Below are 26,268 nucleotides of genomic sequence, written 5' to 3'. Positions count from 1 at the left end.
TCTCTTTTTACTAACCTCCCATTATTTATATAATCTACTGACAATGGTGAAGGACAGGAGCAACAAGAAAAATTATTTTAAAATAAATTAAATACATATTTACTAGTGAGTCCAGAAAATGGAATAACAGTAAGAAATGGAATGCAATGAAGCACTTTGAAAGATAATGGGCTCTCATTACTGGAGGTATATAAGCAAATCTTAATGATCACTTGTTGCAGATATTAGAGAAGGGAATCTTACTTAGGCAAAAATTAGTCTGGACAAGGAGTCATTAGCCTGGTGTCTATAAACTTGTTTATTCTTGCAAATATTCTGATAACTTATTTCAGTATAATTGGTTTCCTTTGTATTTTATTTTATACATTCAAAATCATTATTCTGAGAAGGGGACCATAGTCTTCACTAGACTGTCAAAGGGATCAATGACATAAGAAAGGTTAAAAAAAAAAGTCTTAGACAGTGTCTTGGGCCTTTGCCAGCTCATACATTCTGAGGAATCCATGAAAATATTTTTCCCCAAAGAAAATAACCATGGGATTTTTTTTTACTCAAGCAGATTTTCCTTTATTTTTGTTAAATTAGAGTCCAGAAATTATAATAGTGCAAACACTCAGTATAAAAGTTGCAATAAGAAATGTACATTCACATTTAACATTTCAGTCCATTCACTTTTTAACATAAAAATAGGACAAATATGCTCTTCTCAATTTAACAATCCTGAAAAAGACCGGAAGATACTCTACAGTGTTCTATTTACATAAAAATAGACCCGTATTATTTATGTAAATCTATCATTAGAAGTTACCCAGTGATAACAAATTATTGTATTACTGAATAGAACTCTATTATTTTCTTGTACATAAGCAACAGCAGTGGGTTATAGCAGTTGGAAAAAAATGACATTTTGCCCACTACTCTCTTCTTTAAAGCTATGAATATCAATTTATATTGTAGCTGAGTATTTAAAGAGTCCAGAAAACTTCCATACCTCTTCTATAGAGGTGGGGGGAAAAGATGAGAATGCATTGACTTCCAGTAAGAATAAAAATAATGTCAACATGGTGATGTGTGGATGTCACATAAATTGCTTTAATTAGCATGAGTGAGTTTGTGATTGATATTAAATAATGAAATGAATTGACAATTAGGCAAAATATAAAGTACTGATGAATTAAACCCAAAAACATCTATTAAAATCCAGAGTTGTTTGGTTTCACAATATATTATAATGATGATGTCTTGACCCTAAATTGTACAGGAGAATAGCATCATTGCCCTGATTAAAAAACTAACCTTCATATGATGAAAAGAAATTAATAGCTTAATTATTTTGCACATGCTACATATTCTTAAAGTGAAACAAACCAAATTCCAAATGAATCCATAATTTCACAATTATTCAGTGCCAAAGTGTGAAATTGTTTCAAAATCTTCAGTATCTGTCAGCATCACAGCATGCACAAGAATTTAGATTTTAACATTGCTAAAGAAAGAGTTGTATGACCCTCCAGGAAAGCCAAGTGCTTTGTGCTCTTATTGGCATTCGGGATATGCAGGTACACCCCAATAAATGAATAGCCCCCACATAAGAATGTCCAGTCCAGACCATGCCAGGTGTGCATTCTACCAGAGAAGGAAAAGTGTTCCCTGAGCCACCATGCTTACCTTTCACTGAGGGACCAAGTATCTTAGGGGCTAAAGGGGAAGGGACTATGGTTCCTTCATGAAGTTGGGAGGAGGGTCCAAAAGAATTTTTGTAGTGCTGTTATTGTTTTCTTTTAACCACTGCTGGGGAATGACTTTTCTCATAGGTATGAAATCATACATGATGATTAGGTTCCTAGATTGGTCTCTGAAAGCCAGTTTATCCTATAATGTAGCAGATTAATAACCAGATATGTTCAATAAATAGATTTGTGGGCTAGCCTTGGGACCTAACTGATATTTACATAATTGTTTCTGGGTAAATATATGTTCTAAGTTCTAAATGGTTGACTTGGAATATCACCCATTTGGCATTTGGAGACTATTGGTTGGGGTTAAATTATTTAACAGAGGAAGTCACTATTTTTAAAAAAGACTCACCAAATGATGAACTCCCCTGTCAGTTGACAATATAGGATATACTTTTATCATTTTATTTCTACCTTCCTTTCCCTTTGCTGGTTTTCTACATATCTTGGCAAAGCTGCTCTGTTTGTGTACTTGGTCCAAATAAAGAAAGGTAACATTAAAAAAGGAAAGAAATAGCACAAAGAGGTGGCAAATATGATATGTAATTACCAAAACTTTTAGGATCAAAAAATATTTAAAAAAATATTTTAAAATCAAGCCTTGTTGTTTTAATTAATGGATTTGATGCTAAGGCACAATAAATCTATACTTGAAGTGCCTCTGTAAATGGAAATGAGTGTAGAATTTCCTTTTCAGTCCTGGCGCAGATAGGAATACCCACTGGACAGTTTTCATCCCCCATGTCGCTGGAAAAATGGATAGCTGTGCCACATACTGAATTTGAACAGGGTGAGCCAATAATTCATTTTAGAATATTGTATGCTTAGGAGGGAAAGAAAGTGTCATTTCTATAGGAAACATTATTTCATTCTATTGTTTCTTAGAAGTTTTACAAATGAAAATCCCTGCTGTGATAGCATCTGATTAGATGTCACATATGATGAGAGTTCAAAGAGTATTATATATGTGTGCATATATATGTATACCCTACATATATAGGTAAGTATATATGTTAGTGTATATATACACACACATTATATTCAGAGGATTGGTCATCCTCCTGTGAAACATTCTTATTTTAGAAGGGGAAATTTTCTATATGTAACAAGAGGTAGAGGAAATGCTACATTGTGGTTTGAAATCAATGTTAACATTGATGCTCTCTGGTCTTTCCTACCAAAACATGAATAATATGTCTGTCAAAACAGAGATAATCAAGGGGGATAATTTTTGGTCCATAACACAGCCAAGGTCCAAGGGTGTCAACAGAGTAGCCTCTGGAAAACCGAAATATGCTAAGGTGAATCTTTAAATGTGTGATGTATTTTCTGTGGACATTTGCGTGTAGGTTCATAATAACTGTCAAATTTGTGCTTAGTGCTCTTCCAAAGGAGCAACAATTTTCTGGAGGGTCAATTTGTATTGCTTCCATTAGCTACTCATTTACCAAAAGAGATTCTTTGATGTAGGAGAATGCTTCTGAAAGTTGCGAATTCCAAGTGGATAGACAAGTTCTATTTCAGTTTTGCCATGCAAAGATAAGTAGAGAGTCCATCCAAACAAACATTTTAAGTGACTTAGCAGTTATTGAGCAATTTAGGTAATTTAGCAAACAACATTTGCTATTGGGTAGATATTACGATTTCTTTCTAAGTGAACATTTTTTTTGTGAGACCAATAAAATAAAATATTATTTATCTGCCTTCTTCCAGACTATCTAATATATATATATATACATACATACATACATATATACATACATACATACATATATACATACATACATATATACATATATATATATAATAGAGACAAATAGAAGACAGTAATGTATATAATAGAAAGAGTCCTCACTGGCTCTGAACTCAGAAGACTTGGGTTCAAATGCTGTCACTGATGCTTGCATCTTGGGTGACCACAGGCAAGTCACTCTCTGGTATTGTTTCTTCTTTTATAAAATGTGGAGGGGGGAGTGGGTATGTGAGCTAAATGACCTCTAAGGTCCCTTCCAAATCTATATCTATGATTTATAATTTAGGCAGTTAGGGTAATGAAATGGAGGTGGAGGTTGTTTCATTTTCCATAGGACATTGGGCTATCTATGTATCCAAACTGTGTACATATACATACATGTTTATACATATATGTGTGTATTCATTCTGTTCTCTGGCATACATAACAAGTATTTGGATTTTTTGTGGGGGAAAGGGAGCTTATGATTTGACTTGTGATTATCTCAGTGGAAATAACACATAGTCTGTAAACTTCCTGTGCTCATTTTTTATTAGCTATTCTATAATAGGTTACATTCTTAGAGAATTGTCCAAGGGTATTAGGAGGTTAAGTGACTTGCCCAGAGCCACATACCTAATAGTTTTCAGAGCCATTGTTTGAACTCATTTCCTACTGAATCTAAGGCAGGCCCTTTGTCCACTCCACTATGGTGGCTCAAGCAATGTTGGAAATTGTTTTAATGCTATAAATACATATAGAACAAAGTCAAGTTTTCTCTAATTAACAAAGGGGGAAAAAGAAAGTAGGATGAGGGAAATCAATGCCAATTAGCAATAAAACAAGAAATACATAGTGGTTTTTTTTTTTACTTCTATCCTTTAGAACATTTTTTTTTAATTGCTTAGGTTAAGAACCTGAGGAGGAGGCCAAATCAAAAAGTAGAAACAATAGTTGAGCAACTGCTTTGCTTACATCCTACTCAACCAAATGGAAATAGAAACAAATCAAGACAATTTAATGATCACTTCAGGAAGTTGACTAGTTTATGGTCATAACCTTATTAAAAAATGATTTTCCTCCTCTCAAATCACTTTTAATCATAGTAAAAAAATAATTTCTCTTATTTTGCTGACCTCATGAAGCACCCATGAGGAGCATTTCGTTTGGAAGAATGTCTCCAGCATATTAACCAGTTAAAAGGCACTAAGTGGGAAAATTAGCTTGATACAAATCATACAAATGAAGGTGATCATTGTGCATGTGTTAAAATATAAATTAGATTCATCCTAAAAAAAAAAAGCAACAGAGTCTGAGAGAAATGGTTTATCACTTTGGTCTCATAGTATATATAGCTCCTTAAATGAGGAGAGATTTTTGAGTAGGAGAATATAAGCTCCTTGAAGGCAGGAGTTTTTGTTTTGTTATGTCATTATATACCCCAGCAGATAGCACAGTGACTGGTATATAGAAGGTACATACTTGCTTAATTGAAACTATGATGCAAAAATACTCTTTAATATATGAAAGATTTCATGTTGGAAGTCAGTTTGTTAAAGACAAGATTCTTGCTATGTCTATGAAATGAAAAAGTGAAAAGTAATTTGTATACATCTTCAAATATGCAAATAGTGGTGTTGCATAGATAGATAAAATATGCTAAGAATGAATAGATATTTTTAAACTTTCCTTTGATTTGGCATTCTGCTCACAGTCTGTATGACTACTTCTACATTGGCTAGGTGTACTTTAAAAATCACTTACAAGAGAAAGCACTTAAATGGAATACTTTTAGTATTTGTGGAACTCACAACTGAAAACTAGTTATACTGAACACATGGTTTGCATTGGATTGTGTGCTTTTTAAAGCATCAATGATGTCACCTGGTTTTGTTACAAAATGTTCTTAGTTTCATTTGAATTCCCTGCCTTCTGTTGTCTAGCATTGTCTCTTTAATGAGGAATCTACTAGCGTACCTTTGCAAATCTTTACATTCTCTAAGGTTCATAGTCTCTTCTCTCAGCAACAGTGTTTGTCAATAACCTTATCACTGTTGGGTCTATACTAATGGCTCAGGTCCAATTTAGCTATGAGTTAGAGATTGGGAGGTATTAAATTAATGAACCACAGATAACCTATTTATTTTCCTCCATCCTAACAATCAGTACAAGTTGTTGCATGATTCTGTCTATCCGGGTGAAGGCAGCCAAAAGGTTAAGATTGGTTGCTCTGCCATAGTCCAGTTTGGGAGCCAGGTGTAGATATGACCATTATCCTTTTTTCCTATAAACTTGCCAGCTATGTCTATAGCAGTAAATCAAAATGAGGGGAGTTATTTCATGATTCATTTAACCAGTTACAATTAATATGGGCAATTATGTTCCTAAACCTTGTGTGTCCTTAAAAACAGATTAGGGGACTGAAATTGCTTAGATAATTTCCTTCATTTACCACTTCACACCTATGGACACAAAAACCATTGTGCGTGGCTCCTGATTCTATTATCTTCCCAATCCTATCCCAATTTTTAAATAGCTATCACTGCCTATCATCTTAAACCTCAGGGAAATGCCCTCCATGAAATAGCCATTAGATTGATCATAGATTCAGAGCAAAGAAGCCCAATAATCAGCATTACCCAACATCAGTAAAACTTAGTTTAAATGCTGAGTAATATAACTGTGCATAGCCAAGAGATTTGTAAATCTGTGGAATTCAAAAAGTAATGCTTATAGTCCCTTTACTGTGAATCTTCTCTAAGAAGGATAATGCATACACAACTAGTATACAAAGTTTAAACACAACACAGAACACCTGGAAGTTTTGAAAGGCATAGGCTGTTACATTTGGAACACTTAAAAGTTCAACATCCATCAAGTAGCCAAAGTCTAAAGATCAGAGCCTGCTATTCTGATCTTGGCATGAACAGGTGATATTAGATAGAAGTGAAACATGACAGTGTTTCTTTAAAAGAGAGAAGGGGCAAGGTTTCATTCATCATTTTAAAGTCATTTATACTGTTTGCTTGATTCTTTTTTTTCCCAGCTGTTTTCAGATGAATACATCTGGGAAAAAATCCACTTTTCACACACTTCCATAAGACAGATTGTGTTTGAGAATAGTCCTTATTAATACCCAGTGGGATGAGGGGATAGAAATGAGGCATAACCCACTGCTATAGAAATATCTTCTGGTCAGTACAGCCTCCTTTATCATTAGCACTGGGATTTTTATGTTGGATTCCAGGATTTAAAAAAAAATGAATGCCAGAATGCCACATACTAAGAATCAATGAGGCATAGAAATTATGTTCAAAGAGAAGCAAAATTAATAATCATGATTTGATATTTTTCATCTTTTACTTGTATTTTTTTTTGGCAGGGCAATGATGGTTAAGTAACTCACCCAGAGTCACACAGCTAGTAAGTGTCAAGTGTCTGGGGCCGGATTTGAACTCAGGTACTCCTGAATCCAGGGCCCATGCTTTATCCACTGTGCCACCTAGCTGCCCTTTTACTTGTAATTTGCATGGACTATATAGGGTTGCTTCTTGCATAATTTCTCATTACCTCCTTTCTTTTCTTTCCCTCATTGGGCAGCCTCTTTCTATCCTTGACAGTTTTACTTCCCTTTGGAGACTAGAGATCTAACCTTTGTTTGTGCTTTGGTTTCTGTTCATCTCTTCCATCATCACTGCTTCCTTTTTAAACTCATGCCCTTGACACCTGACACCTGACAAATGCATTACTGGAAATACAAATTGAAGTAGGAGAGCAGAGTAAATAGCAGTGTGAAATGGGAATGAATAAAATAGTTGATGGACGGTCTTGTGTCAATATGGTGATGCAAATGGTTATGAACACTCAGCTATATACTGAATAGCTATAGGGACCTGGTTTCTAGACTCTATGATAGCTCTGAGGTTCCTCTAAAAATGTTGGGGAAGTTTGCATGTTTCATTTTTTATTTATTCTGCAGAACTTCCAACATCTGATCTGAGTCTCCATATATTCCTAAGATGTCTTCCAGTGTCTCTTAACCTTCTTATAATCTACTAGTTCATTACTGGAGTGGTATTTTTTTAATACCCTAAGTATAGCACAACTCGATAGGTAGTTCTAAGATACAAAGTCTTAAAAACTCTCATGGAGCATAGGCAGAAACAATTCCATCCCTCCAAAAACCTGGTGATGTCATGCACTAAGCTGTAAGGCCAAACAGCATCACAACATTCAGCTGCACCTAGAACCACAAAACAAATAAACATATAAAACCATAGCAGGCAGCCAGGTATCTTAAAAGGGGAAGAGAAAAAAATCATGCCCAGAATTGACTGCCCTATTATAACTTCATTTTAGCATACTATATTGAATTCATCAATTTTGAAATACATATTTTATTTTAAAATGGACATTGACTCTGGATTTCTTTGAATCATTCACTAGAACTTATAAATACAAATGAGTTATTCTTTCAATGTAGTCTTCTTGAGAGGTGATAATATTATTGTAACTGTGCCACTCTTGCTATAAACATTTTTTGGAACTCATTGATTTCAGTCTTGGAAAAATCCAAATACAACCTCAAAAGCAACAAGTTCTCATTCTTTGATGGTACATTTGGGTGATATGAATCAGCCAAAAGGCAGTCAAAGATGATTCTGGTTATTTAGGGAGCTGATCAAACTGGAAAGTACTATTTTTTTCCCAGGAAGGGATATAGAGTTTAAAAAGGGAGGCCCAACTGATAATACTGATTTCCCCATGTAGTTTTTGACCATAGGCTGTAAAGTCAATCTAGTCAAAACTTAGATATGGAAGGTGCCTTAGAGATCATCTAGAACAGGTCCCCTTATTTTACTGATGAGAAGATTTAGGCCTAGTGAGGCAAAGGGATATTAGGCAAAGATCACATAGGTCAGATCAACCACAGACTTGGGGTTTCAACCCAGATCCTTTGTTTTGTTTTGTTTTTGAGGGGCAATGGGGGTTAAGTGACTTGCCCAGGGTCACACAGCTAGTAAGTGTCAAGTGTCTGAGGCCGGATTTGAACTCAGGTACTCCTGAATCCAGGGCCGGTGCTTTATCCACTGCACCATCTAGCCGCCCCGAACCCAGATCCTTTGAATGACAATTTATCACTTCTTTTCATTGTACCATACTGTGAACCCTACTCTAAGGGACAATAGTCATGTTTTTCTGTTTGTTTTGTTTTGTTTTTTGAAAGTTCAATCTTTATGATTAGTTCAGTGAAGAAATTTTAAGTACAGTCCTAAGACATATTTTGAGTATAATTTATTTCATCATGCAATTATTTTTACTTCCTAAAGTAAAAATTTCTAACTTTCAACAAGTTACTATGTTTATTTTAAACAAGACCCAATCTAAAATGGTTCTCTACTCCCACCTTACCTTCATACCTATATTAAGTTAAGAGTTTAGAAAGCTACATTAAATCTTTTAAGGCATCTGAAAGAATGCCATTTAGATCATAGATCACTACTATATACATATTCCAGTGATGAGAGCAGTCAGGAGTGTCCTTGATCATCCATCTTAAATTTAGGGCCAAGGGCTGGGTTTACAACTAGCTACATGACCTTAGACAAGTCATTTTGTCCCTTGGAGACTCTGTTTCTTCATGTGTAAAATGAGGGTGTGGAACTATTGTCTTTAAGGTCTTTGTCAGCTCTAAAATTTGATGAACAAAAACATCAGAGGCACCAAAGACAAATAGTGTATTTTGTTTACCCAACCACTCTCCTTAACACATTGTCTCATGACAGGTAGATTAAACTTGGATAATGGAATTTTTTTTTTTTTGCTGAATTTATCAGAGCTTTTTGGCAGAGTGTAGACTGAGCCAAGCAAGAGGAACTCCAGAGGATCTGCTTCATTAGACACACTTTAAATCATAGAAAAATGAACTACAGTGTCACAATCAATATTTCACATGATAAACTCAAACCTATTTTGATCAAGAAAGAAATCTCTATTAACTTAATTATGCATACTAGAGAATTTTTACTCTCATAAATTCCAACCTCCATTCTGAACTTTTGTTGGTCTTATATCATACCCTCCTAAAGTACATACTGAACCTATTTTCATTTTTTTTTCATAAACAACATAAATCAGAGGCCCATGAGAAGTACTAGAGAGATGGTAGCTTTGGGGGAAAAGAAATAATGCCAGAATGTTTTCTTGTGGGTCTCTATTGGAAGCAAGTTGGAAAGTTAATTTGAGAGATTTTGGAAGCTTATAAACACAAGCTTCTCAATGGAAATTTAAATAGGAACAACTAATGAAAATTCTGAGCCAAATTCTGGCTTCCACAATCCATGCCCATTGGTTTAATATGAACTGCTCAGAACTGCATAGGAACTGATGAATTTGAGTGTGTGTTTGTATGTCAGTATGCATGCATGTGTGTGAACACATGTGCAATGAATCAAATGTTTCTGCTGTGTTTTTGTTTCAGATACAATAATTATACTATTCGCTTGAAATAGCGTACCTGGGTAACATCCCTACTTCTTTCTTTGATACTTGTCCAATGTCAAATGAAGGAGTCCTCAGCATCCAATAAATGTTTGCAATGTTTACACGATCAGCATTTCCATTCATTTTATGTTACAGTGTAAAGAGTTAAATTTATTGCTTCTACTGATTGAAGGTGTGAATTTTCAACAGATGGCTTTTACAATACCAATGATATGGATGTAACAATGAAATTATTGGCAGCAGGGGAGCTTTTTTCTGGGCTAGCATTTTCATTCAAAATTTGCTCAGTTGAATGCACGTGCACAGACTGGGGACACTCAGTGTCAAAAGTGATATGTTCTAGCACTTTAGAGACATCCTGGATTTTGTTTTGCTTTGTCACTTACATCAGGCATGAGTGGCATGCAAGAGGTTGCAAAGAGGAGCACAAAGAACAGCCATTTCCAAAGAGCTAGTCATCATCATGCAGGTGTAAAACCTCTGTTATAAAAAACCATCAACATCCATTAAAAGTGTGCCGTGTGTGTGTGTGTGTGTGTGTGTGTGTGTGAGAGAGAGAGAGAGAGAGAGAGAGAGAGAGAGAGAGAGAGAGAGAGAGAGAGAGAGAAATCACGATGTCAATATTATGTGTGGGTTTTTGGTACAATTGGACATGCAATTACTTATAATTGATAAACTATTTACATTTTTTATAATAAATTCTTTAAAGTGAATAATACATTAAAGGCCGGCATTTGTACAATAACACTGTACAAGATTAAAAATAAATAAGGCAATATCATACAAGTTTATCACAAATTAAAAAATGTTGCTTATCACTGCAATACAAAACTCCAAAGGACATTATGGCTAAATAGTGCTCCTGTTCCAACAGGGCCCATACAGAGCTTGGAATTGCTGATGATAAAGGAAAGTTGTTTGTTAAAGTGAACATACTCGTGCGAATCACTCATCCCCTTTTCCAGGAATGGAAATCCTATTGTTTATGCTCAACAGTTTTGAGCTTGTGGTCTGTGGCACCTACTAGTGTGATGTCAAGAGGCTTTTGTGTCTGCAAACATTCTAGGCTGAGTAGCCTATTGAGTCAGATTCCACAATAACTTGAGCTCTTTTCTAGGATGCCATTAGACATCATTGCCCCCATTAACTGTTAAGGCTATATTCACTCTTAAGGGTCACTAGGCTACAGTTTTAGTGCCCTAGAACAGTCGTTTACTGGAAGAGCTCTTTTTGCTTCCAAAAAATGTCCAAGATATACCTAAGGAACTACAAACATTAGCAAAAATGGAGTCAACATATTCTTAATGGCATTTCTTACATGACTTCTTCATTTCTTCACTTGTTGTCTCACACACACACACACACACACATGCATACATCCAACCATACACCTGAATTGACCAATTTGGGGAGAAGCAAGGGAAAAGGGAGACAGATCTATGATTTTATTGGCATATGTAACTCCCAGCAAGGAAACTCTCAACCAGTGCAGATCGGCACCTCTCTATATATTACAGTCTTAGAGAGCTACTGCCTGGGGCACTGAGAAGTGACTTGCCCAGGGTTGCATAGCCAGTAGGTGCCAGAGGCAGGATTTGAACTCATGTCTTACTGATTCTGGAGTCATCTTTCTAACTATTATGCCACATTGCCTCTTTGACCAACAAATTCAATCAAACCATCAAATAATTCTTTAAATGAATGAGTCCTTTCTTCCTTCTTTCCTACTTTCTTTCTTTCCTCCTACATCTCTCTTTCTCTCCCCCTTTCCCTCCATCCCTCCTTCTCTCCCTCTTCTTTCTAGATTCAATAGGCTACATGTTCTCAGAATGATTGAATTAGTTGTTTTTAAAGACGCAACCATAGTCTCTGTATTGGCAGAATATTGAAAAACACACACACATTCAATATGATCATAGAATAGGCTCTCTGAGATTTTAGGAAGAGCTAAAATGGGGGCAGCTAGGTGGCGCATTGGATAGAGCACTGGCCCTGGAGTCAGGAGGACCTGAGTTCAAATTCGGCTTCAGACACTTAACACTTACTAGCTGTGTGACCCTGGGAAAGTCACTTAACCCCAATTGCCTCACTAAAAAAGACAAAAACAAAAAAAAAAAGGAAAGGAAGAGCTAAAATGTAAAACAAAAAAAATGTAAGGGGATGTGGATGCATTCAGCCAAACAATAGTTGCTATTCCAATGCTCATGAGAGACATTTTCAGAGAAAATATATACAGTTTATCTATTTGAAGTATTCTGTTCATATATCATTAGCATATAAAACTCTTGGAAGTATTTATTCAAGAACTTCATTGAATATTATTTTGTAGTTTCAAGATTATAAAAACTTGGTGGGAAAAATTTCTGAGAAATTAATGGTTTGCAAATAGTCCCAAATATAAGGAAGGAAGAATTGGGACAGAAATGATGAAGAACAAATAAGAGTCTGAAGAGTTCTCATCTTCTGGTATAAAGATATTCATCATCACTATCATTTGAAGAGAAATCATGCAAATGAGAGTGAAACATTGTGCTTGCAATAGACATCCTACAAAAACATCTTGTCAGAATTGGCACCTATTTGGGGAGGATGGGAGGGCTTCCTCAAGCTGGAATGTTATCTAGGTTTTAAGAATACAGATCAACTTAGAGGGGTTATTCCTGTCCTTCTCTGATCAAATGTCATGACTATAAAGAAAAGAATACTCCCTTTGATAGGTGTTATAGCAAGAAGAAGCAATCCATTAAGTCAGAGTTTGAATTACAAAAAGCTGTCATATATCTGATATACAGTGGGTGGGGTGGGGAAGAGGAAGAGGGGTAGGATGTTACAATGAGGTGCTACAAAGAGGTGGAAGAAATTTAAGCCCCAGGGCTAGGTTGCTGGTGTCAGGTGGCTGAGATGAAAAAGGCAACATTGCTGAATCTTGTGGGTGGCCCAGGGTCCAAGCCCCACTTACAGAAGGGCTGTACTATCCAAGCCTGACTTACTAGAGAACTTGATGCCTGGTTCACCTGTGCCCTCCTCAATATGGGGTTGAGGACCCTCTTAAGAGATGTGGGAGTCGCCCTGAATAGGCCAAGAAGAGAGTAAGGTAGGAATTTCCTAATGGGGCACAGAAGGAAAGGAATTCATAATTTGTCTCTATACCTTAGTTTTTTTTCTACCTCTGATTACAAAATTTCTACCACTAAAATATGCTATTGGGATATATCATCATTGTTAATAGAGTATTACAATAGATGATATATTTCCCCAATGTTAATATGAATTCATGCATTTGTGAACCATGTCTGATTGTTCATTATAACTATATCCTCTTCATAAATACAATTCACATGAGTTATAGGTGGAAAGAAGGTAAAACAACAAGAAAAAAAAAACAAGAACGTGTGGATGAAAAGAGTTAACTTATTGAAATAAAATTAACAATAAAATGGGAAAACTTAATATAAGGGCCTCTTGTTATGTAAAGAGAAATCTACTATTTAAGATGAAATTTCAAATATTGACTCGACTCATCTGAATTAACTCAAGCAGAGGTTGCCAACAACTCAGGAAAAAATAAAGCATATTTAGTTCCAAATGCATCTTTTTGTTCTTTGCTGAAACACTCTTTCTTAGCTGGACTCCAATTCTGGCTCCTTCTGAACAGCTTTGTCCTACTACAACTCATGCCCTGATGTTAAAGTGTCCTTCAATTGAAGTATCTTGGGCCAATTCCCTAGATATTACTGGAAATACCTTATATACACTTAACCAGACTATGTTTTGGTACAAACATGCCACCTTATCCCCTTGGACTTTAGATCAAACTTCTTGGCTTTGAAATTGGTCATTTTTGTTTGTTTTGATGGGATCCTAAATAATCTGACTCCATTAATACTTCTTTTCTTCATCTACCCATGCAATTTCCTACTTGAACAATTTTTGGTGGTACTTATATTTAAGCCTGTGTATGAACTTCCCTTGACTGGGTCTATTCACCCTCAAAGATCTTTTGTGGTCCAGATGAACTCTTCTACCTCACACACTTGTGGAGGAAAATGCAACCCAGTTGGATAAATGATACTTCTTCCCTCAAGAAATCATTGCAATATTTATTCACACAAGCTTTCCTGATTGTCAAGTTCTACCAGGATTCTATTGAGTTGTTTTTTTCTGAATTGTGAAACATACTGTGGTTCTATTGAAGACCCTTATTTTAAATAAACTCTAACAAATTAAACTTTCTTTGCTCAACTCTATAATGAATTCATTCATTCAATAGCCATTCACTGAGCACCTCCAATAAGCAAGGCACTGTGCTAGGCACTGTAGGGAACAAAAAGATGAATAAAAAATGTCAAGGAATTTACAATTTAGTAAGCACTACTCCTATTTTCATCCTGACTCCACATTAAAATTTCCTCTCCCCAACTTTCAAAAGCAGAACAACCAAACAGAAGTATTAAAGTAAAAGCATCTTAACAAGAAATGCCCCCAAATTCATTTGTTTTACTCATGAACATTCATTATCTATTAGCTGGCCACTAACCCACAGAACTATCTATCTAGACAAGTATCCCAACTAAAATTTGATTTGTTTTCCAGAATAAAGACACCACTGTAAGCTACACAGCAATAAGTTTAAATTATCATGAGCCATCAATAGGAAAATCCATGGTAAGAAATGTTCCCTTCCCTCTTCCTTCCTGTCCCATGCATTCTTTTTTTTTTGTCCCATGCATTCTTGATCATATTTCTTTAAAGAACTTAACTTCCCAATGGTGTACTAGTTACCTGGTAGCTTATGAATGATAAGGGTGATGTTTTGACAGGCAGGGTGGTGAGAGTAGTGGTGGGGACTTCAGATGGAAAGTCACCTTGTAGATGATATACTACCCACATGCTTTCTGATAGCTGACAATTTTCTAGATGTCACCTAGGATGCCCATCTTTACATATAGACATGCCAAGTTCTGCTATATGACCCAAGTATTCCTCAGAGCCTGAAAGAACTCTGGGTGGGAGTTTTAGCTCCACTTGAAGTTACAATTCCACCCCAGAAGCTATGTGTTCTTGTGACATTGTAATTCCAAGCTGTATGGCTTTATTACTATGGCTCCAAGGTAGATTACTATAGTAAAAATAGGATCTTTCTTAAGGACTTGACATCACTTCCTACCTCTCCAAATGGATTAGCATTTTTATCAAACTAAAGTATTGCAGAAGAGTTTGTAGGAGAATTGAGATTCAAATCTTAACTCTGCCATTTACTGGTTGTGTGACCTTTTGATTCCATGTTTCCCTGATAGATTTTACCTCCATACAATTTTATCACATACTGGTATACTACATATACTTTCTCATAATTTCCCTGTTGCCTTCAAGTTTGCATTCCTGAATTCCTCCCCTCCCCAAAAAATCATTCAAAGTTAATTTCCCTCCTCATTCTCAACCATAACAACCTAGTCACTAGGAAGATCATTCCTTCCCATCTTTTTCTCCTGACATGGGGTAAGCAGAAGAATTAGAGATATCTTTAGATCCAAATGAATACAATAGAGTATCTTACTACCAACAAACTGCTAGAGTTGTCATCCAAAAGACTTATCTTGAGAACCCACAAAATATTAATAATATTTATACAAATATCTAGACTTTCCATTGTACCAAACATAAAAACATCAAACTCCAAAACAGATTTACATACATATATATGTATATATGTGTGTATGTATGTGTATATACATATGTGCATATATATGTATGTGTATGTATATATATACACATACACATACACACACACACACACTCTTTTCTGGAAGAGAAGTTTCTATGAGTATTGCCAGAATATTAAACTTAATAAGTGGTAAGATTCAGCTGTAGTCCTCTGACCTCTTTCAGCCTAGAAGTAACATCTCTTGGGACCAAGGCTGCCATAACCCTATTTGCTAGTGCTTCTCCTATAGACTCTCTGACATCCGTAACTCTAAACCCTGATTAACTCTCTGGACCTTTCATGTTTTCCAAATACTCCCTAATTTAGATAACCTCCTTGGGCTGAGAATCATACAGGCTTCAGTTTGTTCTGCTTGTTTATTCTATTACAGTTTTGCCCTTCTGAGCTAGTTTATGTCCTGAATAATCTCTGACTTTTAATGAATTCGATAACTCTACAAAGATGCATATGTCAAGTCTATAGAAATCAACTATTATCACTATTTTGCTTTAACATAGGTTTCTGGAACTTCGGGATAGAACACCGTTTTCTGGTCTTAAAATAATTTCCTTAATCTAAAATTGTCTGTTCAGAAAGATTAGGAATTCTAGACAAACAAGATGTCTGATAACATAAACTTCCCAAATGCTGTGTGTTTGTTTTTCTCCAAAACAAAACAAAGTAACATATTGTTCAACTCATAGGAACTTAAAAATCATACATGAAAAAGATGAGAAATGAGATTTGTCTCCTTATTTACTTTGAACAATAACACTGGACATTTAAAAAGTGAGTTTGGAGGGCTTTACAAGAAGCAAAAAGTCATCAAAGTAAAAAAAAATCATTGGCAAGGCATGTAAGTACTACTACTGACATTTATAGAAGGTGATGAATTGGTATGAAGCCCCTCAATCTCTAATCCTTAGCAAAGAGCTTCCTTTGGAAGAAATCCAACAGCAACAAATATTCCTTCAGAAAGAAAAAGGGGATCCTAAATATAATTAGCCTATTGCTGCACCTGAAGCATGGAACCTCTGGCTTGATCTGCACCCTGTGATTGATCATGGGGCAACATCTGGGCAAAGATGCTTAGAGATGGTTCAAGTATTTGTCAGTATTCCATTGAGGTCCTGAGTCCAGACTTTTTTAAACCTAATTTTGACTTATTGTACTAAATGTGATGCAGATTGGAAGTTTTCCAGGGTTGGAATAGGCAAGTTAGAGTGAGCAGATGCAGCTGTTTGGGAATTGGCTTAGTTCAATCTTGGATAAAGCTGCTGATTTTTTTAGGCTTGTTTATTAATTCAAACTCTGAGCAAAACTTTCATTGTTCTTGCTATAACCCCAGAATATGTTCCTAATATCCTATATCCTTCATCAAAATTTTAGACCCAACTCAGACCAAACAATAATGGATATGAAGATGAGACATAGCTCCCTTATGCCTTTGCGAATAAGGTTTAAATAAATGCATGTATCTATATAAATGTTTCTGCCTATATATAGGAGTGTGAGTGTATATGTGTTTATATAGAGTTAGGATATATACACACATACATTATCATTTATACACATCTCTTAAGTAAACCATTTACCTTTTTAAAAGTCCAAGAGAATTTTCCTTATTTTCAGAAAATCTGCATTATTCTTGTCCTAACACAATGGTTAGCCCTTATCGCTTCCATTCCAAGTTTTCTTCTACGGAGCTTCCTAGCTTTCTTTGGTTGTGTTAGATTGGATCCATGGTTGATGCCACAACCTATGACCTTAAATCCCCTTGGAAAGTATTCATACTTTATGAGTTCACTTGCAATGGTACTCGTCTAGGCTTCTTTCACAGCTGGCACAGAAGGAAGGTAATGGAGCGTTGGATTGGTATGGGTGCCTGCTGTCTGCAGGGCTCCAATCCCAGCTTTGACTGTAAAGCTAGCCACAGATGAGACAGAAGGGCAGCTGGTGCCCAGTTTTGTCTGAATGTTTGATTTCCCATATGGATACATTTTCCGCTCTAAGTTTAAGGACCTGGTTTGGGAATTACTTCCATTTGCTTTTCCTTCCAGAAAATAGGTCAACATTTCACCTTTTCCCTTGACACTGACTTTCCCTCGACAAGTAAATTCATAGCTACAACGCTTTAACAATCGGTGGACTTCTTCTGTGACCTGTTGGCAAAAAGAATTAAGTGTTATTCAATAAGCATTTACTTATTATACGTTAGGCACTATGCTAGGCTTAGGGGATGTGAGGCAAAAAGTGTCTACACTTAGCAGACAACATATTCACAGGTAAGTAAATGCAAAATACATATAAAATAAACATAAAACAATTATTTAAGGTAGTTTCTTTGGTTATCATTGATAAAATACCTATTTTGTCTTATTTATCTTCATATCCTATAAACAGGAAAAATAAGAGGAGGGGTGAGGGAGACAGACAGATTTCAAGAAAACTAAACAACACGTTAACCAAAGAATCTCGCAATATATGCACCCATAATTAACCATCTGTACAAAAAAGGGAAGAAGGTATATTTTCTCATCTCTTCTTTGGCACCAAGTTTGGTCATTATAATGTCCCAGGTTTCAGTTTTCCTGTTCTTATGTTCTTTCCATTTATATTGTTGTAGCAATTATGTATTATGTTCCTGACTTTGTTTTCTCTACTGGTATCAGTCTTCCCATACTTCTATGACTTCTTCAGATTCATTATTTTCTAAAGTGCAGTAATACTCCATTACATTCATATATCACTTTTCATTTAGACATTCCTTAGCTGATGGGCATCTGCTTTATTTACAATTCTTTGTTACTAAAAAAAAAGTTTGGGTAGGGATATTTTGGTTCTTATAAGACCATCTTTTTGTCTTTAACCTGTGTGGGACATGTGCCTAGAAGTATGATCTCTGGGTCAAAGGGTGAAGACATTTTAGTCATTTTCTCAAGATAATTCCAAATTGTTTTCCAAAATGGTTGGACCAATTCAAAGTTCCATTAATAGTTTATTAGTGTGCCTTCCAGGGATCAGTTTGTACCAGCTTTTGTAGCTGCTTGTTCTTCAAGTTAAAATTACTTAAACTATTTAATTCAATTCAATTTAACTGACATCCATTGAAGGTTCTGCACTTGCTTGTTTTTAGGGATGCAAAGATGAAAAACAAAAAAGCAGTCTTTGCCTTCAAGGCATTCAGTTTAATGGGGGATATATGTACACAAACGAATATTAAACAAGGTACAATGTGATAAATGAAAAGGAGGGAGTCAGACAAAATCATATAATATAAGAAATTTTAAGTAATAAAGGAACATTTTCATCTGGAACAGAAGTTCTAGTTCATCATCTTATTTTACAGATGAGGAAACTGCATACCAAGTGAGGAGGCAATGTCATATCTCATTATCATTCATTAATGCTTATTGATCTCTAACTAAGGCTAAACTTAGAAAGTTGTAGACAATTTGTTTTAGAAAACAAAAAGCAATTAGTGCTTCTTATGATTTGGTCAGTGTCCAATTGATTGCCCCATCTTCAAAAAAGTGATTGAGAATGTTGGGAAGAAACTTCTAATTGTGAAGGGCTGGAACGAGGATTATATCTGGAAGGGTGGATGGGGCCCAGCATGATCTCTAGGTTTTTTTGTTTTTTTGCCAACACTATGTACCAACTCATTCCCTACTGCCAACAATTTTATTCAAAAGAAATTAGAATAACATGAACATTCAATTCAGCATTGAAAATAGGGATTGTTAAGCTTTTTTTGTATCATGGACTACTTGTCAGTCTGGTGAAGTATATGGACTTCTTCATAGAATGGCATTTTTTGGTTTGTTTGTTTTTGTTTTTTTGGTGGGGCAATCAGGGTTAAGTGATTTGCCCAGGCTCACACAGATAGCAAGTGTCAAGTGTCTGAGGCCGGATTTGAACTCAGGTCCTCCTGAATCCAGGGACGGTGCTTTGTCCATTGTGCCACCTAGCTACCCCCGAATGACATTTTTAAATGCCAAAATTACAAAGGAAACCAATAATATTAAGATACATTTATCAGAAAATATATTAACTACACTTAACCACACGTTAAGATTTCCTGTTTGAAAGGGATGAGAAATCCAAGGTTACCATAGAAGAGAGGGTGGTGGAGAGTATTTAATTGGAAGAAGGGTCAGTCATCTTTTGTTTAAGTGATGTGTATGCAGAGATTTTATATTTATGAGATGCTGACTTTTTTTTACCACCAATTAAAAAAAAAATTAAACACCAATTGAAGAAGCTACTTCCTTTTTTCTTCACCAATTGTCAGTAAAGTGCCCTCCATCAAAGTACAGAGATCAGAGTAACTGCCTCAATTTACTATATATCCTAGGGATAATAATATTCAAATCTTTGCTAAAATGGAAACATAGGATTGTAAGTGTTTTAATAGCATGATAGAAATCAAGCAGGGGCCTAGCTAAGTTTAGAGATACTTCTCATAACCAGAATGGTTGCAAGGTGATGACATTTTTCAGCCACAGGCACTCTCTAAGACCACAATGCAAGTTGTAGAGGAGCTGCCATCTGCTGGTTGAGGGAGTAACAGCATTTACAAACATCACAAATTCTTGAAGTATTGAAGAATGATTATGTTCCAGCTGCCTTTACAATGCAAAGATGTGTTTTGAAGGCATGAATAGGATATTCCACAGGGAAACAAGAACATTAAGGCTGAAGCTTTGTCTCATTTTCATATTTATTCTTGTTGAGAAGAGTAAAGAATCTTTTTAGCAGGGCCAGATGTGTAGCATGTGATACGAGTGGAGTTTTGTGAAGAAGACACGTGAGGAAAGATACCAAAATATTAATATCTGGTCAAAAGTTGTACTTTTCTCATCATGGCTATAAGCATATTACTTAGAAGAAATCACTATTTTTAGCCTATTTAGGCCTGTGAGATCAAGGCATAGCTGAGGTTAATGAGCAGCTCATTCCACCATTTTAAAATTAAAACTTGTAGAGAGCAACTGAGGCTTGTTAGAAATGTATTTCAAATAATTCCAGCCAAGCTTTAAATAGAAGAGTACTATAAGAGCAGAAGCAAATCTGGGGCCTATTGAAGATCACTGATTGAACTAAACAAGTTATATTGGGAGGAGAAAGTGGTAAATTAGCCATGTTTTTGTCAGCCTAAATTTAGAAGGCAAGCTAAAGGAATGATGACTCAAATATTTTTCCCAAATGAGGAAGAACATTTCAAACAGAAATAAATCATCAGCAAAGACCCTTGTGGTATGATGATTTAAAAAAAATAAGCTGAGGCTCTTATCAGGTTCATGGGAGACCAGCAAAATAGATCTACTCAATAGAAGTTGTTGCAGTAAGCAGGTTTCTTATTATGAAGGGACAGCAGATAAAGAAAGGATACTCTAATAGTTCAAAAGATCTGTGATTTCCATACAAAACTCTCTTTATCAAGACAGATCCCAGCCTTTCCATGCCTTATTAGAAGGTCTTTGTGACTTTCTTTTTTTGAAAAAAAAAAAAAAAAGGTTACCCCATGGCCAATCTTTTGGTGATGAGCCTTTCTATATTTAGTGAGACTGGTCATGTAATAGTAGATGCCCTATGTCACTGGACCTATCAGAGTTTGGAATCCTTTGATCATAGTCTTTGAAAAACCAGATAACCTCCATGGCATAATGAGAAAACAGAAGATGGAGACTAGAAATCATATTAACTACATAGCAGTGGTATGATGGAAGCCAGAGGGAGTGACTATAGAGATAGTGATGTGGAAGATGTCTCAAAGCACATCTCCAAAGAACTTGAAAGAACAGTGACTTTTCTAAATTCCGAAGTCTGTGTGCTTCTAGACCAGCCAAAGCAGCAGATTAAGAGTGAAGATGATTGGCAAGAAGTCTTACAGGTTTTCGTGAAAACTTTCAGTTGCATTGTAAGGTTCAATTGTTTGAAAGAACAAGGAAACTATGGGTGTGTTACAAGTTTGTTGCTCCAGCAAAAGCTTTATAAGTTTGACTTTGCCTGTTTAGTGAATCTTTGTTCTGAGACAGCAGAAAAGTCTATGGCTCTGATTCCAGGACTGATGGGTAATTTTGAGGTCAAGGGAGCACAATATGTTTATGATGATATTCGGACCAATAGAAGCTTCCAGTGTTAGTACCCTGGTGCTAACCCTTCGAAGAAAAAAAAATTCCCTAAACTACTCTGTAACAAAACAAAACAAAAAAACTCAGCCTCACTCAAAGACTAGGATAGAAACTGAATCATGGTGGTCAGTCTAGCCTCCTATGAATAAGGCATTCCATACTGGTCTTGCAACAACAATTACTTTAAATGTGTAATAGTTAGAACTCTAATTCTATATCTATAATATCTATGACATGAATGGCATTGATCTTGCAATTTTTTTAAATGAAAGATTTCCAAGGTGATTAGTGGACCAGCAACTAGATGCTTGCATAATCCTCCCTATGCCTTGATTTATAGTGAAATGATTAAGGGGGAAAGGATGAGGTGGGGCAAGTAAATAAGTAAATACATATGACATGGTAACAACTACTTCATATCATTATGTTTGGCACTATTCATGTATCCTCATAGTTCTGTTTTGAATTTCAGACTATTGTGAAATATTTTGAAGCCAGATAAGAACATGTAAAAATAGTATGAATAAAAAGAAAGTGAAGTCTTATCTGAATGACAGGAGAAAAATAAAAGGGCATTAGAAAAACCTCTTAACTGTGCAAATTTTCTGTTCATTTTAAATAATGCCTTGTTTTTCCTTCAGCAGAGTATTCATTCATAACTCATCTATGCATTGCATTCTTTGCTTTTAAAGATAGATCACTTAAGAAAACGTGAGCATGTCTGCATTTCTTCAAAGTTTTGCTGAAGAAACCAAAGGGATGAAGGGTTGCTTAGCTAAAATTTATTATGGAGCACCATCTAACAGTGAACCAAGGTAACTGCAGCTTTACAGCAACCCAAGCACATTTTACACTTGCATATAATTTTGAGGCCTTGACCACAAGTCATCTATGATGATGACTTTAAAGCAATAACCAATGGGTTACCCTTGGAAAAAAAAAAGGAAGGAGACAAGAAGAAAGGAAACTAGGGAGTGGGGTGGGGCAAGTATGCAGAAGGAACAGGATAATGGCCTTTAACAGGAAGTGAGTTGACATTTGGGGTTAGAAGACCTGGGTCTGAATCCCTGCTACATGTCTGACTTTAGGGCAACTGATTGAATTTTCCTGGGCTTTAGTTCCCTCTTCAGAATAAGAGCATTAAGGGGCAGCTAGGTGGCACAGTGGATAAAGCACCAGCCCTGGATTTAGGAGTACCTGAGTTCAAATCTGGCCTCAGACACTTGACCCTGGGCAAGTCACTTAACCCCCATTGCCCTGGGAAAAAAAAAAAAGAGCATTAAACTAGTTGATAGCAAAGCTCCCTTCTAGCTCTGAACTTTTTGATTCTTGAAGTAAAAAATGGAGTAAATATGACATGCAGGATCAGGACATGGACTTTACTTGAATAGTCTAAGAAAAAAAAAAGAAAAAGACATATTCAGGATGCTTTAATGGAGGTAGCAAGGTATGGGTCACAAGATGGAGAGAGGAGTTGGCAAGAAGGATTTCCAAAAGGTGGAGCTAGGGAATTCAGAGGAATTGGTAGGGGAGGGGATAAGTGACTCCAGGTTCACTTAGAAGTCAATAGAGACAGACTTTAGGTGCCAAACTGGAGATAATTTTACACAGCGACCAGAAAGGAGAGGGGAGAGTAGAGGAATACAGTAGCTTGACTGGAAGGTAAAGCAAAGGTTGATCAATTAGTAGAACCAGAACAAAAAAAGTCAGGGGGTCTAGTACTCATGGACCAAGGTAGAAATGGTAAGAGCTCGACTTGTTCTTAGAAGCAACTGTTTGTCATTTTGAAATACCTCTTAATCTATGCTGTATCCTTGTGGTCTCAGTTAAATCTGGGATAAATAGAGTGGTATACATATATTTGTGAAAGAGCTCCTCATCTATATATTGTTTGTGTTGCATACAGCATCCTCATACTCCCACACACCCTTTCCTCACAGCCATGTTTAGCTTTTGAACTAGGATCATAAGAAGGGGATAAAGAGAGTATTATAATGTTTAGCAGTAACTAATTATGGAACATGAAAGTATGACTGTTTATTACAAGTTTTCCAAAGTTCTACATATTTCCCACTGAGAACAAATAGGAACATTTATCCCAAGACCTAAGGGCCAATGGAATAAAAGAAATGTGTCAGTTATTCCCATAATAGCAAGATCTGAGTCACTCCTAACTGCTGACTGATCTCAGAATGAGCACCTATGGAGTCAATTGGAAGTGGGAGGATGCCCAGTCAAAATTATGATTTCTTTGCCTGTGCCAGAGGGACTTGCCCATCAAAATGAGTCACTCAGACAAGGGAGTCCTACTAAAAGTGCTGAACAGTGTATATGCTAAAATCTAAGAGGCCAAATATTTGGTTATAACCTAAAGGAAACCAACCTATTTTATAGTTGAGGCAACTGAGGCAAAGATTAAGTGACTAGCCCAGGGTCACCTGGTTAGTAATAGTCTGAGACTGGATTTGAACTCAGTTCTTCTTGATTCCATGCCACTTAACTGCCTCAAGTATGTTCCCACTTCAAGTGGGAACCACTCTACCATGTTATAATAACACATATTTCAAGGGTATGTGATGTCATGGGTGTTGGAATACTCTCTTGACCAATGCATATTACAATACATTTATGCCTTACTATATGGCTTTTGGGGGTTGCTGGGATCAGAAATTCATTCCAGATAACTTGTTGAGGAATCTCTTAAAACTCATTTAGCTTTGTCTTCAGTTGACATTCCATTACCCTGGCAAGATCCGTTAGAACTTGTACTTTGTCAAAACAGTCATCAAAATCAACTATGAAGTGCTTAGTAACTCTGAACAACACAATGATCTACCACAACTCCAAAGGACTCATGATGTAAAATGCTATCCACCTTCAGATAGAGAACTGATGGACTTGAAAAGCATATTGAAGCATATTTTTTCCTTTTTAAAATATTTTTCTTGTTTTTCTTTTTTTAAAACATGGCAAATGTGGACACATTGAAGAACCTTATATGTATAATTGGTATCATATTTCTTGTCTTCCCAATGGGTGGTAGAAGTTCTGGAGGGAGGGAAAGAATTTGGAACTAAAATAAAAATTAAATTAAAAAAATTAAATCATCAGGAATATGAGGTTATTTCAACAACATTGAAAGGAGAAATAGGGTGCTTATTTATTGGTTTGGTAATAATATCATGGGCTGCATGGCAGCAAAGGAGGAGGAGGAAAACAAGGACAAGAAGAAAACAAAAAGAACAAAAATAAGAAGAATAAGAACAAGGAGGAGGAAGAGAAGGAAGACAGAACAAATCACTGTTAGCATTTACGTAATATCCACTATGTGCCAAACACTTTACATATATTTTTCAGTTGATCCTCCCAACAATTCTGGGAGATAGATGCCGCTATCCCCATTTTACATTTGAGGAAACTAAGGCAGATAGAGGTCAACTGAATTGTTTGGAAGTCACACAGCTATGAAATATTTGATGTCATACTTGAACTCAGGTCTTTCCAACTGTAGGCCCAGTGCCCTGGCTACTGAGCCACTAAGAGGACTTGATAATTTACTTAGGCATTAGGTCACTCTCTAGGATTAGGACTCATATTCTAAGTCACAGGCATTTATGATTGACATTGTCAGAAATATTTCCCACAACTAGAGATCCCCCATGCTGATAAAATTACAGGCCTTTTGTGTATTCCCTCATTCATAACTAGTCACAATTATATAGTGCTTAGATATGTAAAGTAGCTCACTGAAAAAGACATCTACTGTTTTCTTTTACAACCTGACTAATGTGGAAATGTTTTGCATGACTACAGATGTATAACTTATATTGAATTGCTTGAGTTCTTAAGGGGGCAGGGTGGAGAGGGAGGGAGGAAGAGAATTTGGAACACAAAGTTTTAAAAAATTGATGTTGAAATTTATTTTTACATGTAATTTGGGAAAATAAAATTCTAAATAATAATAATAATAACTAAAACTCAGCTAAGTGATATGGTCATTTCCTTGGAAAAAGGAAAAAATGATGCTTTGAGATTGGGCAAAAGGTTCAGTATAGTCTGTATCATCATAGGCAAGCTATATTTTTGCCTTATAGGGATAAAACTGTGATACTTTAGGGAATAATTTGAAAATCAAGGCTTTCTAGGTGATGGCCTCTGTAGATTCTTGATAGAGATGGGAGAAAGAATAAAGGCAAAACTGTCCTTCTTCCCTGGATGACAATAAGTTAGGATTGGGGTAAAGATTGGAGGTGTGGAGAATAGGGAAAGTGAGAGAAAGCCAGAAGTATTTATACCTTGCAAGGCTGGAATTAGAAAATCAGGTTGAATGATTTTATAACATTTGCTCCTTCAGAATGCTTATTGAATTAAGGGTGTGCATTCATACCAACAAGGCAAGCTCATGGTATAATGTTCCAGTTTTGGGCAACATGAACTATATAAATAAAAACTATT

The 26,268-nt window shown here is 35.9% G+C and overlaps 1 protein-coding gene across 1 annotated transcript in view; it reads right to left on the bottom strand.

Annotated features, from left to right (window-relative positions):
* Window positions 1–2,317: 2,317 nt before the first annotated feature.
* Window positions 2,318–26,268, bottom strand: part of ADCY1 (adenylate cyclase 1) — a 348,458-nt gene continuing 324,507 nt past the window's right edge. Inside the window, exon 20 of the mRNA XM_043979268.1 lies at window positions 2,318–17,838. Within this exon, the coding sequence (XP_043835203.1) occupies window positions 17,500–17,838 (339 nt within the window). The 3' untranslated portion in view covers window positions 2,318–17,499. The remainder of the gene's footprint in view (window positions 17,839–26,268) is intronic.

The sequence above is a fragment of the Dromiciops gliroides genome, chromosome 1 (assembly GCF_019393635.1).
Source record: "Dromiciops gliroides isolate mDroGli1 chromosome 1, mDroGli1.pri, whole genome shotgun sequence".
NCBI classification, from domain to species: Eukaryota; Metazoa; Chordata; class Mammalia; order Microbiotheria; family Microbiotheriidae; genus Dromiciops; species Dromiciops gliroides.
Note: the sequence above shows the minus strand (reverse complement) of the source record. Positions and strands in the feature narration are given on the sequence as shown.